This window comes from Rhizophagus irregularis, chromosome 10 (assembly GCF_026210795.1).
Source record: "Rhizophagus irregularis chromosome 10, complete sequence".
Taxonomy (NCBI): domain Eukaryota; kingdom Fungi; phylum Glomeromycota; class Glomeromycetes; order Glomerales; family Glomeraceae; genus Rhizophagus; species Rhizophagus irregularis.
Window position 1 is genome coordinate 186,489 of NC_089438.1, and position 16,505 is coordinate 202,993.

At 25.0% G+C, this 16,505-nt stretch overlaps 6 protein-coding genes across 6 annotated transcripts; 1 reads left to right on the top strand and 5 right to left on the bottom strand.

Moving 5' to 3' along the window:
- Positions 1–225: 225 nt before the first annotated feature.
- On the top strand, positions 226–1,157 carry OCT59_001617 (uncharacterized protein; the record flags this gene model as incomplete). The annotated part of the gene is made up of 8 exons (XM_025316022.2): positions 226–313; positions 394–405; positions 490–531; positions 607–675; positions 743–799; positions 865–939; positions 1,011–1,076; positions 1,147–1,157. 8 exons carry the CDS (start codon positions 226–228, stop codon positions 1,155–1,157), a joined length of 420 nt encoding a protein of 139 aa, XP_025181563.2.
- A 610-nt stretch (positions 1,158–1,767) lies between these two features.
- On the bottom strand, positions 1,768–2,079 carry OCT59_001618 (uncharacterized protein; the record flags this gene model as incomplete). The annotated part of the gene is made up of 1 exon (XM_066143958.1): positions 1,768–2,079. The coding sequence occupies one exon, from the start codon at positions 2,077–2,079 to the stop codon at positions 1,768–1,770; it is 312 nt and encodes a 103-aa protein (XP_065995167.1).
- A 601-nt stretch (positions 2,080–2,680) lies between these two features.
- Positions 2,681–3,292, bottom strand: OCT59_001619 (uncharacterized protein; the record flags this gene model as incomplete). Its single annotated transcript, XM_066143959.1, has 4 exons — positions 2,681–2,787; positions 2,873–2,914; positions 3,032–3,086; positions 3,284–3,292. The coding sequence occupies 4 exons, from the start codon at positions 3,290–3,292 to the stop codon at positions 2,681–2,683; spliced, it is 213 nt and encodes a 70-aa protein (XP_065995168.1).
- Positions 3,293–4,366: 1,074 nt separating this feature from the next.
- On the bottom strand, positions 4,367–5,563 carry OCT59_001620 (uncharacterized protein; the record flags this gene model as incomplete). The annotated part of the gene is made up of 1 exon (XM_025316021.2): positions 4,367–5,563. The coding sequence occupies one exon, from the start codon at positions 5,561–5,563 to the stop codon at positions 4,367–4,369; it is 1,197 nt and encodes a 398-aa protein (XP_025181562.2).
- Positions 5,564–8,927: 3,364 nt separating this feature from the next.
- Positions 8,928–10,272, bottom strand: OCT59_001621 (uncharacterized protein). The gene has a single exon (XM_066143960.1). The coding sequence runs from the start codon at positions 9,837–9,839 to the stop codon at positions 9,018–9,020; it is 822 nt and encodes a 273-aa protein (XP_065995169.1). The 5' UTR covers positions 9,840–10,272; the 3' UTR covers positions 8,928–9,017.
- A 233-nt stretch (positions 10,273–10,505) lies between these two features.
- Positions 10,506–11,870, bottom strand: OCT59_001622 (uncharacterized protein; the record flags this gene model as incomplete). Its single annotated transcript, XM_025316020.2, has 1 exon — positions 10,506–11,870. One exon carries the CDS (start codon positions 11,868–11,870, stop codon positions 10,674–10,676), a length of 1,197 nt encoding a protein of 398 aa, XP_025181561.2. The 3' UTR covers positions 10,506–10,673.
- Positions 11,871–16,505: the final 4,635 nt, after the last annotated feature.

A 16,505-nucleotide genomic window follows, 5' to 3' on the forward strand; every position in this document is an offset into this window, starting at 1 on the left:
AAGGTTATATCAGGAACTCCTTTAAAATATAAAGAATTAATGGAACAATGTTGGGATGCTGATCCAACAAAAAGGCCTAACATCAAAACATTTTTAAGTAAAATAAATGAAATTAATAAATTATATTATCAAATCATACCAAATGATAATACAAATATTTTTAGTAAATTCTTAGAAAAAATTAAAAAAACTAATAATTTAGATAAAATGAGTAGCTTTGAAATAATGAGTTGTTATTATGCAAGCAGCAAATTATCAGTAAGTAAAATCTATCAATTTGATGATTTACCTGAACCAAGAAATGCAACTGAAGGTATATTTTAATTTTTTATTTATTAAATATTGTTTAATTTTAAACTAATTAATTATTTATTAATATTTTAAAAAATATAGAAGAACAAGAAGGTATATATTTTAGTATTATAAACATTTCTTTAAAATTCAAATAATTTTTTATTACTATATTTATTTAATTATTTTATTTAAAAGCATATCATAGTAAATCTTATAGTTTTAATATTCCTGAAAATAGTAAGTGTTTTATTTAGTTATTATGATTTCTTATAGTATACTGAGTATATAATTCCAAATCGTTTTTTTTTATAGTTGATGATTTCAATATATCAAATAATAAAAATAATGATAGTACATCGACAACAAATAGTATTTTTAGAAGTAAGTATTAATTATTTCATTTTTGTTTAAAACCACAAAATATATTAATCTTGTGTTGAAAATATAGGAAATAGTAAAGTATTGTCTAAAGTATTTCAAAAACTACACATAGGATCAGATGATAGTAAGTAATTATATGTGTATTTTTTATTAAAATAAATATTTTATTAATTTAATTATATTTATTAGATAATCAAAATAGTTATCAAAATAATTGTGAAAGAAAAATCATAAAACAACAAGTGAAGAAGCAAGATATTGATGGTAAGTAAATGTTTACAAATTTATTAGATAAATAACATTAATTGTATAACTGATCATTAAATTTATTTTAGATAATGATGAAATTTATAATAATCCAAATCTACATCCAGAAGAACAAGATTTCGAAATTCCTGATGGTAAATAAATTTCTTTATAACAAAATAATTTCAATAATCTATTTTTAATACTAATTATCAATTATTTTAGATGGATTTTAAACAGACCTGTTATCATAAACTGTGAGGGTATCAAGTATCCATTGGCATATTGTCTACTTGTTTAACTTACTACGTTTATTTAGCATGTGAATTATTTCACTATAAACTACAATATCTATTATTATGACATTACATTATTATATATTTATTATTTTTTATTTTTTCTTAGATTTATTTAAACACTAAGATTAGAATATCATATTATTCTTAGTTTGTAATTTAAATAAATTAATTATATTTAAAAATTCTGTGTAGAATATTTATTTGACATCCTATTATATATTAAGAATATATTTTTAATTGTTTCTTAAATATTTCCCTTTTACATAGTATATGGAACAATTTTGTCTTTGTTATTTGCGTATGCTATTTGAATCTTACTATATAAATATTTTTTAAAAAAATTTACTATAAATTTTCTGGGAATTGTAACAATTTAAATTATGATGGCTATTACCTTAATTGATTTTTCATATCATTAACAATTTCGTTGTTAGTTTTTTGGGCGTCAAATTGGTTTTTCGTGAAGAAAAATATAAATTGACTATCTGAGCGTGAAGTGTATTCCTTAAAAATGTCTACACTTCGTGTAGTTACATCATTGTTGTTGTCAGATGCATGTTGTGAAATATTCAAATTTTTGTTCGTTAACAATTGGTGTTTGATGATCTTCTGCATGAGAGTCACGTGACGTAACATCTTTTTCTGAGGAAAGTAGATGTTCTTTTTCGTTATTAATGTCGATGTCCATATTATTTTTGTTATTAGTAGGAGATGAAGGAGCTGAAACTATGGTATCAGTTTTAGCTTTTTTTGTTGGTTGCCTTGAAGGAGAAGGTTCTTTATTAGTGCCATAGGTTTCAGCAGCAATTTCTTCGTCTGAGAGGTTGTTATGGTTGTCAAATTGAGTTTTTTGAGTCATTTTTCTAGAGTTCTTGGAGCGAGTATTATGCGCCATGTAGTTAGTATATTTCACGTCGTAGAGTTCAATTTTCCAATAAAATGTGGAGGTTTGATAGTAAAAAAACACAAGTTTAGTAGTAACTATTCTTTAGCAAAATTTTTGGTCAGAGGATCGACGTGAAAAGATTTTTTATTTACCAAAAAAATTTACGTTCCGTACCTTTATAAGAGAAGTAACGTAATAGATCATGTGACTTTACGTTACTTACTTTGCCAATTTTCGTTACTTACTTTCTATATATTCATAATAAACGTTGATAGTTTTTTAGGCTGCGCCTCACTTACAATCTACTTTTAAATAACATAGCTATCTATAGATTAATCAGCTTGATAATGAGTAATATATAAATTCCACATTTTATATGGAGATTGGAAGCTTATTTATTTTCCACTCATTTAAATATTCAATAACTTTTTTTTATACTAAGATATTTGAGATATATTTGATCAATAATTACATTTAAATTTAAGAATAATATATTTAAAGTAAGACATTAGTGGGACATGTACGGTTTAGATAATAAAATTTAAATAATAAAATGTCAAATAAAGAAAAAATCTTATAATGTCTCATTAGCATATTTACGAGTCCATTCCCTAACAGTAGCTTCATAACGATTACGATCAGTCTTGTACAATTGAGATATTTCGGGCATTATATCACATTCTAATTTATTGATAAATTATTTTTTAGTTGAAATTAATCAGATCATTCAATAAAGTAATGAATGTAAAAAAGTGAATTATAATACCTGGGTTTGGATCTCTCAACAATTGACAAATTTCCGAGATTACTTGATAAAATAAAAGATTTGATTAATATTTTTTTTTATAAATATAATAAAAATTCCACATATTATTGTTGGTAATTGCTGGTGATCATTGGTCTCTTAAGGAATCCACGTCTATACTTCCATTATCAGTAATATCCAGATTGTAGATTCTTAATAAATTGAGTAAATCATGCTATTAAATAACTATACAAGGAAAAGTATACCTTTGGTGGTTTGAATGGATAATCACTAGGATGACAAATATCAAAGATAAAATATACCTCCAGAGTATGAAGTATTACTTTAATGCAAATTATACCGTAACATACAAGCGAAAGTTATTGTAATCTTTACACATGAAGTTTAAAAAAGTGGTAAAATATTACTTACGGGACCCATAATTGACGCCAGTGGAAAAAGATCATCATCGATAGGACCAACACTAAAAGATGACGGTGGGTCACGACCTAACTCATACAATTCCTAATAATATATATGTAAATAATAAAAAAGAAATAAATTAATTAACTGCAATTTGAAGCCTACAATTTTTCTAAAAGCAATAAATTATTCTTTATTGATTATAAATAAAGAAATGGTTTGAGCAATTCCCATTAAAAAAATTAAGAGAGCGATTATCACGATCAAATAATTTGAAATTAAGGCAGTAATAAGTAAGTCTCATCCAATTGATGATTTATAAATTTTTTGGTGGGATGGCAAATCGGGTAATTTTTATGTTGGTAAAATGTCATTTCAGTGAAATGAAGCTAGATAATTTTTCATGGAAGTCAACAAAATAATATCGGTTAATTTCATGTCGGTGAAATGGCTGCCTGCTGTAAACTAACCGATTTATCATAATGATCGAATACTCTTATACTCCTTAATGATACATTAAATTTACTTACGAAATTTTTTATAAAAAGTGTGATTTATCATAAAATTATGTTTTGAAATGAACTTGCTACCCTCATTTAATTATTAACTATAGGTCAATTAACTGTTAATTAACCGTTAATTAACCAGTCGTTAATTAACCAGTTAATTGACCAAATTTATAATTAACCATTATTTTCCCATCCCTAATACCGTATCATTAAACAAAAGTACTATACCGTACATGATATTAAATTTTTATTTAATAATTGTCTTTTGAGGAAAAAAAAAAACCGCGTACAGTAAATATAAAGATATAGTATAGTATAATAGAATAATTTGTTATTTATTAATATTCAAATTTCTTATTCACATTTAGGCCGTTCCAACTTGATCGTTTGTTTAAAGTACCCAATCCCCTCTATCTTTTTAGAAATATAAATTTTAATAACTATATAATGCCACCCTAATTTTTTCTTAAATTTCCCAAATTTTCCCATTTATTTCATTTAATTTGTTTAATGAAAACCCTCCTCTCCCTCAAAAATCTGGACGTTAAACAACAATCAAGTTGGAACGGTCTTAAGGTACATACTACAAACAAAAATGTAATTTTAATTTAGGTGAATATTTCATAATTTTCTCAGATATATCATCTGTATTTACATATGGATATCTATCATCAAAAACTCGTAAACTTTCCAAATATTGACAACTAACAAGAAACAATTTTAATGTTTCTAATACATCATGTTCAATTCTAATAGAAAGATTTCTAAGATTTGGACAGAACTTCGCTATTGCTAAATCTAATGAATTATCATATAAACCATATGATCTTGCACAAAATTCTTTTAAATTTTTACCATTATTTTCCAAGAATTTTATTAATATTTCATTCTTTGGACATCTTAAACTAAATATCAAACTTTGTAACCTCGGAAAAATAACGTATTGTAGTTCATTAAAATCCTCATGATATCTGTTAATAATAATTTTAAATTCAAGTTTTTGTAAATTTGTGAATCTAGCAATAGTTGATAATGGTATAGGAACACGTCTTAAATTTCCACGGATAAAAAATTTAGTCAAAGAATTAGTATTCTTTGCTACTAAAGCGATTATATCTGTCAAATCTACAATATCACTAGATTGAGTCACATAAAAGTGCTTTAAATTAGGCTGAACAGAAATTAAATTTGCCAAATCATTTGAAGTGACTTCATTGAATACAACTATCCTTAAAATCTGTATAGTATGACATACTTGAGATAACAGATGAAAAAATCCAGGATAAATATTTGAATTACAGTATAATTTTGTGAGATACTTTAAACAATTTTTTGCTCCAGGATATGATGTAAAAATTATTGACGCCGTTTTTATGAATGTTATTTCTCTTAAAGAAGAAATCTGACACATAAGTAATTTGAATATTTCCTGTGACAACATAGTTATATCATTGCTTAAATTTGGAGATTCCCATTTCTGAAGAAAATGTCCAACATTGTTAATAACTTTATGAACTTCCAAATATTTACAAAATGATGCATAATTAAACACTGGAGTTTTTGAAGTTGAAATTGAAATTCCATTATTATGTAAAATTTTTTTTGAATCATTCGGAAGGCAAGCGATTAAAGTATTAAGATTTCTAATATTTCTCCAGTAAATTCTGACAGAAACTTTACACCAAATTCGATTAACTAATAAGCATGAATACAAAGTCTTTGGATCATTCTCTAAACACTCAATAATATCGTTAAGGCAATCGACAGAAAAATTTAGCATTTTAATAGAATTATAGAATTTTCAGACTTTTAAAACAATATAATAGAAAGAGCGTGTGAATCGCAATTATGGCGTGATTAATTGGCATGCATAACTATTTATTGTGATGATGACATAATATTCCGGCTTTCGGATAAACTTTTAAGCACAATTGTCGATCCATTTATCCGTTTTTTTTTTGCGATTAAAAAAAATAAAAAAATTCTCGTACGAGCGATAAAATTTACAAGTATGATGGTCACTGAAACTTTGTTATTTAATTACAAATATTTTTAAAGTATTCCCGAAAATTAAGTACAAGTTACTTTCTGTCTTAATATTTTTTAAGATAAAAAAAAATTAATAACGAAAATATTTTAAATTAATTGTATGTACCAAAATGAATGCACAAAAAAATATTTACTGCAATTTAATTTAATTATTTGAATTTATTATATATTATTTCTATTTTTTATTACAGTCGTGAGTAAAATTTTTTGGAAAATTTCACGTGACTTCAGTCAAGTGTAGGTTGCTTGTTAAAAATTTGCAGATCAAATTGCAATATACTTCAACGCTGTACATCTCCAAATAAGAAAAATAACTCTGAAATAAAAAGATTTTATTGAAAAATGATAGCAAAAAAATAAATTTATAATTATGGGTTAAGAAGTGCAGTATTTGAGTGAAATTTAACTTCATACTATTATGGTTTAAAAAGTTTCGAAACAATAGGAGGATGGGAAGATATGGCTTAAAACCCTAGTAAAAATCAACTAAAAATGACACAAATATCGCAAAAAATATTATAAGCCAATACATTAGGTAGAATTTTATGATAATGACCAATAATTTAGCTGAAAAGTATTAGAAACGAATAATAATAATTTTTACTTTTTAGGCATATAATTAAAAAATATTTTCATCACCGTTGGATAGTTAAAAATAATACATTAAAACCTGGTCAAAAAACTGTAAAAGCTTATTAACAGAAACCTAAGAATATGAAAACCATTAAATTCGGAATGTTGAACGTTAAGGAAGGAATGAAATATTATTTCTAATAAAAATATAAATATTTTATTAAATTGATAAAATTAAGTTACGAGGAAATTATTAGGGTAAAGGGAGAGAGGATAATTTTTTAATTGTATATAGTTTAAATCTCATGGAATTACACTTTTAAATATATTAAACCAATTGCAAATATAATCACTGGTTGTTGAGTAAATTTACTTTAAAGTTTTCCAAATAATTTTGCTCACCACTGTACATATTTTAATTATTTATTATTTTTATTTTCTTTGTTTTATACATGACATGGTCAATTTGCACATTAATTGAAATTTCCATTTTTACTATATATTTGAAATAAATATTAAGTAAATTATTATTATTTTATTTATTAGTCAGGAAACATTTTCTTTTTGTTACTATTTTAAGCATTATCATTTACTATGTTTCTGTCGATACTATAATTATACTGGAATTATAATTCCAAATTCTCTTTCTTTATTTGATGACTTCAATATATCAATTAGTAATTTCATAGTTAAGTATAAGTTATAATTTTTTTAAAAAATCGCAAATATATTAATCTTATATTGAAAATATAGGAATAGTAGTAAGTACTAAGTATTATGTGTATTTTTTATCAAAGAAAATATTTTAATTAATAATTTAATATTAGATAATCAAAATAATTGTGAAATAAAAATCATAAATCAAAATAGAGAAGCAAGAATTAGAAAAATAATATAACTGTCAGTATAACTTATTATTCAATTTATTTATAGATGATGAAATTTATAATAATCTATCTACCTCCAGAAGAACAAGAATTCGAAATTCATGATGGTTGATTAATATAGTTTCAATAACTGTTTTTAAATACTAATTTTTTAAATTATTTACTTAAATATTTTTTATGGGATATTTACTGGATATTTATTTAGTTGATATTTATTATTTGACTGTTTGTAATGTATCTAAATACTTTCTTTCTATAATCTTTTATTATTTTCGTGCGCTATTGAATCTTTTCTATATAAATGTTTCTTAAAGCAACTTACTCTAAATTTTCTGGGAATTACTACGTTTAAATTATGATGGTCGTCATCTAATTGATTTTCGACAGTCTAAATATCTTATTTTTTTTTAAATTCGGCTTTGTTGTTTAAATTTGTGAGGAAAAAAAGATTTTTAATTGTCAATAATATTTTATTCATACTGTATTTAAAGTACATTGTGAAAATTAATTTGAATAAATATTTTACTATGTATAAACAATCAATAAAATATAAATATTATCATGTAAATTGAATAAATTACCCTTATTTGAAAATATTATATCTACAAACTTACATTAACATCTAAGTCTTATTACATCTGTCTATAACCATTTTTTGGTCTATTCATAAAGAATCCGCGCGAAGATTGGTTTTTAATTATAATTATTCGTTAAAATGCAGCTTGATCACATTAAAAATGCAACATAATGATATTCCAACATTCAGAAAATTAATAAGTAAGTGTAAAATTGCATTTTTAGTAAAATTTATTTCGCTATTTTTCTTCATCAACAAAATTATAATAATATATAATTTTTAGTAAATATTCCTAGTGAGCGATAATTATAGTCATTGTAAATATTAATTCATTTTTTAGAAATAGAATGATTAATAGAAATAAACAAATTTTGATATTTTAGTACGTGCTAGTAATAATCATATAATGGTTGAATACTCAGTTTTTTTTATAAAAAGTGTGATCACGCACGTAATTTATCATCCCACGATTGACGATTCACTAATTAAAATGAAATAAATTTGTTATGAAATGGCCAAATAAACTTGCAGACTTGCATTATCCCCTGATCCTATCTAAAAGTATATACACTGCGTCATTAAACAAAAGTGCTGTATTGTACATTATAAATTAAGTCAGAAACATCATTGATCAACACGGCGAAATATACAGTAAGCTTACCTTTATTTATCTTGCTTTTCAATTGAATAGTAATTGTCACATGAAACACTGGGTAGTCAGTATATTATCGAATTTTTTTGTGTAACAAAAAATGTTCCTCTTTTCTTGATGTGCATCTAAAAAAGTATGATCACAGACTCTAAAGTTGAATCCGCTTCGGACTCGAGTTTAAAAATTATAATAAAATTATTATTATAATATAAATAAATAAAACATGAAGTGTATCTTTCAATTTCAACCCATGCTTTCTAACCTCCAATCCGCTCAGATATAAAAAAATATTTATTTGGTTAATCGCTTGAAAATGATTAAAATTAAAGTGACCAAATATAGTTTTGATTTATTTAGTTGATGACCACTCCAATGAAATACGTACAGTAAATATGACCATAATGGATATGATACAAGAAGAATAATAAAAATAATTTATTACTATTTATTAATAATTACACATTTAAGATATACTAGTACTAATAATAGCTAGCTACTAAAGAAATAATTTTATTTTGGACGAATATTTCATAATAATTTCAGTTAAGCCTTTCTTATTGTAATACTTGTAACCAAAAATTCTAATGCTTTCCAGATATTTGCAACTAATAAGAATCGTTTCTAATATTTCTAATTCATTATCTTCAATTCTAATAGAAAGATTTCTAAGGTTTGGACAGAACTTGACTATCGCTAAATTTAATGAATTATCATTACTTTTAACATAAAATTCTTTTAGATTTTTTCCATTATTTTCCAAGAATTTTTTTAATAATTCATTTTCTGGACATTTCATATAAATGTTTAAACTTCGTAACTGCGGAAAAACAACATATTGTAATTTATTAAAACCTTCATAATATTCGTTACTGTAAAATATGAATACAAGTTCTTGTAAATTTGTGAATCTAGCAATAAATGATAATGGTATTACCGCCTTGAAATAACATTTTATTCCTCCATAGATACGAAGTGTAATCAAAGAATTAGGAAATTTTGATATCAAAGTATTTATATCCGTCAAATCTACACCATATTTATGCAGACACACTTTCAAGTGCCTTAAATTTTGCAGAGAAGAAATCAAATCTGCTAATCCATTTGAAATGGATTCATTGAATATTATTCTTAGTGTATGTATAGTTGTTTGACATATTTTAGATAAATGATAAAAAAATTCAGGATAAATATTTGAATAGCAACTTAATGTTGATAAATTCTTCAAACAATCTCTCGCCCCAGGATATGATGTAAAAGTTATTGATGTCAAATTTGTTAATGTATATTTTAATTCTCTTAAAGAAGAAATCTGACACATAAGTAATTTGAATATTTCCTGTAATACTATAATTGTGATATCATTTAAATTTTGAACTAAAATAGATTTTTGTTTTCTAAGAAAGAGCTTAATATTTTTAATAACGTTATGAACTTCCAGATATTTACAAAATGATGCATAATTAAACACTGGAGTTTTTGAAGTTGAAATTGAAATTCCATTATTATATTAAATTTCTTTTGAATCATTTGAAAGGCAAGCGATTAAAGTACTAAGATTTCTAATATATCTCCAGTAAATTCTGACGGAAATTTTACACCAGCTTCGGTTGACTAATAAGCATGAATACAAAGTATTTGAATCATCCTCTAAACATTCAATAATATTATTAAGGCAATCGATAGGAAATTGTAACATTTTAGCAGGACACTCAAATTTTAACAATTTAATGGGAAAGAGTTTGAGAAATTTGGTTCATGACGTAACATAAATTGGCGTGCATATTTATTTATGTTGCAGAATTTATCGGTTTTCGGATAAATTTTTAAGCACAATTATTGATGGCACAAATTGATAAAAGAATCCGGATTTGACTCGGATGTCGATCATTTTGGCCAAAAGTATCGTTAATTTTAGCCAAAATGATCGACATTCCTATCAAAAAAATATATTGAACTATCTACATGGTTAATCGTTTGAAAATGATTAATTTAAAGTAACCAAATATAGTTTTGATTTATTTAGTTGATGACAATGAAACACGTACAATAAATATGACCATAATGGAGATATGATACAAAAATGTGAATAAGAAATTGCTTATTAATAATTAGTAATAAATTATTTCTAATATTCTTCAAGATATACTAGCTATCAAAGAAATAATTTTATATTGGACGAATATTTCATAATAATTTCAGTTAACCCTTTCTTATTGTAATATTTGTAACCAAAAATTCTAATACTTTCCAGATATTTGCAACTAATAAGAATCGTTTCTAATATTTCTAATTCATTATCTTCAATTCTAATAGTAAGATTTCTAAGGTTTGGACAGAACTTGATTATCGCTAAATTTAATGAATTATCATTACTTTTAACATAAAATTCTTTTAGTTTTTTTCCATTATTTTCCAAGAATTTTATTAATAATTCATTCTCTGGACATTCCACGTAAAATTTTAAATTTTGTAACTGCGGAAAAACAACATATTGTAATTTATTAAAACCTTCATAAGATTCGTTACTGGAAAATATGAATACAAGTTCTTGTAAATTTGTGAATCTAGCAATAAATGATAATGGTATTACAGCCTTGAAAAAACATTCCATTCCTCTATAGATACTAAATGTAATCAAAGAATTAGGAAATTTTGATATCAAAGTATTTATATCTGTCAAATCTACACCATATTTATGCTGATACACTTTCAAGTGCCTTAAATTTTGCAGAGAAGAAATTAAATCTGCTAATCCGTTTGAAATTAATTCATTGAGTATTATGCTTAGTGTATGTATACTTGTTTGACATATTTTGGATAACTTATAAAAAAATTCAGGATGAATATTTGAAGAACAACTTAATGTTGAGAGATTCTTTAAACATTCTCTCGCCCCAGGATATGATGTAAAAGTTATCGATGTCAAATTTGTTAATGTATATCTTAATTCTCTTAAAGAAGAAGTCTGACACATAAGTAATTTGAATATTTCCTGCAACACTATAATTGTGATATCATTTAAATTTTGAACTGAAATATCTTGTATTCTAAGAAAGTGCTCAATATCTTTAATAACTTTACGAACTTCCAGATATTTACAAAATGATGCATAATTAAACACTGGAGTTTTTGAAGTTGAAATTGAAATTCCATTATTATATAAAATTTCTTTTGAATCATTTGGAAGGCAAGCGATTAAAGTACTAAGATTTCTAATATATCTCCAGTAAATTCTGACGGAAATTTTACACCAGCTTCGGTTGACTAATAAGCATGAATACAAAGTATTTGATTCATCCTCTAAATATTCAATAATATCATTAAGGCAATCGATAGGAAATTGTAACATTTTAGCAGGACACTCAAATTTTAACAATTTAATGGAAAGAGTTTGAGAAATTTGGTTTATGACGTAACATAAATTGGCGTGCATATTTATTTATTGTCGGCTTTCGGATAAACTTTTAAGCACAATTGTCGATCTGGGCACAATTGATAAAAGCATCCGGATTTGACTCGGAATGTCGATCATATGCTTAATAATTAGGTACAATTTTTTTTTTCTTTTTTGTTTAGATGAATAAAATAACAAAAAAAAATCAATCAAATATCTCAAATATCGCTTGAATTGATTACATGTACAAAAAATGAGAGTATAAAGAATATATACTGTAACTTAATTATTTGAATCTATATTGTCTATTTCTATTAATATTTATGAAACTATTATTAAACACATATTTGCAATCACATAAAAAATATTGTTTTTTTTTTCACATTTATAATTATTTTTGGACTATATTATTCAAAGTTGAATTTGCAAAATATGTTAAAAAATTTTTGGCAAATGATGTCTTGCTACAATAAGCTCTTACTGCGTAATGTTTATAATTTTTTACATGACGTATACAATTTTCACATTTACTACATTTTCTTTAAAATTCTATTCGTAGGCTAAGAAATATTATTTTGGTTATATATTGGTCGGTATAATATTATATATATTTCTGTTGTTATTTTAATAATGTTGATCTTCATGAATAAATTTGTCAATATTAATAAATAGTTTCCAATTTGTATGATAGTTTTGTACTTCCTCTAGTAGTTGAATGTTATGGCGCAATATCAGCATTCCATGTTGAGGCAGTCTATTAGGAATGATTTGACATTTTTGACGTCGATCACTCGATCATAATACATGGCTCGGTCCTTATGATCACGCCACAATAAATAAGTTATTGGGCAGGGGCTGTATCAGCCTCCGGCCGACACGGCCAACATAAACGCCTCTTATATTATTGATTCAAACCAATTTGGAAAATATGAATATTATGCACATTGCAGATTGTGAAACAAACTTTAGAGTGTTTTTTAATTTTAATTCTTTTTTTTTAATTTATAAAATTATATTTTAAGCAAATTTAAAAAATTTTGCCCAAATTATCATGTCAACTATTCGAAAAGAATTGGTTTGGGCTGCAATTCAAAAAGCATATGTATTAACTGATTATAATATACATGACGATATAGATAAACGACATAAATTTAGAAAACGAGCTATTCTTGCTGATAAATCCCTTACAAAGAATGAAAAATTAGAAGGAATAAAAAAATTAAATAAAGATTATGATAGTAGTAAAATCCGTTATAATGAAGGAAAAAGAAGATTTTGTGAAGTTTGTAAAGAAAATTGCTTAGCAAAGTCATATTGTGAATATTGCATTAGAAATTATTTAAAATCAAAATTTTCAAATTGGACATCTGGAAATAATGATGTTAATGATTTAATTCAAAAGTGCAAATAAACTCAACTGCTCCTAACAAGATAATTGAATGGATTCCATATAATAATTTACGAAATATTGAATATCTAACCAAAGGTGGTTTTTCTGAAATTTATACAGCAGATTGGATTGGTGGAAAGATATAAACGATGGAATTCTGAGAAACAGCAACTAAAAATATCCAAAACTACTAGGAAAGTAATACTTAAAAAGTTAGAAAATGTTGAAGGTGCTGTTGGTTTGATGAGGTATGTAGTAATTTGAATATTTTGAAATAAAAATAATATACAATGATAATATTCTAAATATATTGTAAGCCAAATCTCACCTAACTATATCTAACAAATGGACAGTAATAGTACAATGTTACGGGTTAACTCAAGATCCATCAGATGGAAAGTATGTGCTTGTAATGAGAAAATTGGATACAAAATTAAGAGAATTTTTACGATGTAATCATAATCAGCTTACTTGGAAAGAAAGAATTAAAATTATTGCTGATATAATTAATGCACTTTATTGTCCGGAGCGAAGCGAAGGACAAATATATGTCTACGCACTATGAAAAAAAAATCGATCCCGTGAATTTCTCTGTCCGCCACGTGATCGTCACCCAATGAAATCACAAATTTTAGTTTTTCGCTCCGGACTTACAACGGTTCCCGTTTCCTATTAGTATTCAATATGAAAATGCAATTCATAGAGATCTACAGTACATTCAGGAAACATATTATATTCAAAACACAATAATTTTTGGCTCATCAGTGATCTTTGACTTTGTGGAACTCCTGATAAACCATTTAGGAGTGTATATGGAAATCTTCCTTATATTGCACGAGAAGTTATTGCTGGAAAAGAATACACTTTTGCAACTGATATATACAGTATTGCAATGATAATGTGGGAAATTTCATCTGGACGACCACCTTTTACTAATTGTGAACATAATTATAGTCTTGCAATGGATATTGTTAACGGTATGAGACCAAAGATTATATCAGGAACTCCCTTAAAATATAAAAGATTAATGGAGCAATGTTGGGATGCTGATCCGGCAAAAAGACCCAGTATTAGAACTATTGGAAATATGATAAAAGAAATTAACAGATTATGTTATCGTAATGTGCCAAATGATGATAGTAATAATATCATTAAAAAACTCTTAAAAATATTTAGAGTATTTAAAAAAACTAAAAAAAATAATAATTTGAATAAATCAAGTACAAGTTCAGAAATAATTGTATTAAATAAACAATATTTTAATTTTCTAGATAATGATGAAATATATATTAATCCAAATTTTCATCCGGAGGAACAAAAAGAATTTGAAATTCCTGATGGTAATTATTAAATTAATTATATCAAAATTAATCCTGAAGCTGCAATCTGTTGTGTTGCAACAGGATTAATGAGTTATAACAATAAAAATGTTTTAATAATAAAACAATATATTTATTTTGATTGTATCACCGATCTAAAATCCTAATAATGATCGGCAAATGATAGGCAAATTAGTGAGAATTACTCAAAATAAAAATTGCGTTTAACTATCACCGATCTAGATATAAGCCTAAAAAATGAAATAAATAATAATGTACCTATTAGACATATGAAAGTTAATAAAAAGAATGTGTATAAAAAAATTACACAATAAAATATATTAATTTAATATAAAGCTTATGAGGTTTTAATTAATATGATGGTCATTCTGGTCTGGATATTAATATAATGATCTGATGTGGCGCTTCGCGCCACATCATACCATTATTAAGTCACGCCCAATAACATACAATTATTAAATTTATTTTTAGATGATGAAATTTACAATAATCAAGAATTCGAAATTCCTGATAATTGATTAATAGCTGATTTAAATACTAACTTTTAATTAATTTTAGATGTATTTAAATTATTTTACTATGAACGCTATAAACTACAATATTTATTAGGAACATGTTTTTTTTCGCGCCTTTTTTGGTAATTTTTATATATTAACTAGAACCGAGACGCTCTGGACCTTCTAACAGTTCCATCACTAGTTTATTTACTTAATTATCATTTGTGGAACTAATTAAAATATTATTTGATTTAATTCAAGAATTATAATTCAAATTCAAAATAAGTGTTAAAGCCGAATACTGAGAATTCGATTTTAAATGTAATTAATTATACAGTAAATCATTCAGAAATAAAGAATTTTATAACATTCGTAGCTTATTATATTAGAAATATACTTTCAAGGAACGTGAGTTTAAATTCAAATTAAGAAGTTGAAAATCTGTCCATAATTCTTTATTTATTGCCGTTTTCAGAAATGTTGGCATTAGAATGTCGATCATTTCTATAAATCGAACATACCGAACACACACCGAACACCCACTGAACACAGCAATTAAAATTAAAAAAAAAACAAATTTTCCTTTAAAAAAAACAAAATTAATATATTTTTAGGTAGTGTGCATAAAAAAATGTATAAAAATTATATTATTTACATATATGTATTCACTTGTATTTGCTTGTATTTGCCAATGTTCGGTGTGTTCGGTGTGTTCGTTTGTGTTCGGTGTGTGTTCGGTACAAATTTTCATATTTTCAATTGTATTCATATCTAAAAAATGACAAAAATAGTTTTTATATAAAGTTATGCATGAATACTTCAAGTTTGCATAATTTTTTGTATGTGTTCACGGTGTGTTCGGTGTGTTCGGTATAAAATGGTCAAAATTTCAGATTGTCAACATTTCTGAAAACGGCAATAATTTAGAGAAAAGAAGGTCATATATAGGTTTATTTTAAATGGAGAATATACATTATTTTTTAATCCTTATTTTTCTTTATAATACGAAATTCTTATTGAGGATTTAATTTGCTAGTTTATTGTTATTATTATTTTTTTTTTTTAATAAAAGCCAAATAAAAGCTTATGGTTTATCATTAAATGGTAATTATAGGCTAACCCACTACGTTTAACTTTAAAATACTGTAATATACAGTAATGTATATTTAGTTATTGTATATATTTAGTTAACCAGACTAAAAAATTTTTGCGTTTCCATCATTCTCATCAATATGACATTTTTTTTTTATTACTTGCACTAGTATTTATTAATTAAATTTTTATATTATAGCGTTAACGTTAACAGATTTTTAAAATAATGACTAATTATATATCCTTGAAATCAGTCATTTATTGTAAATGA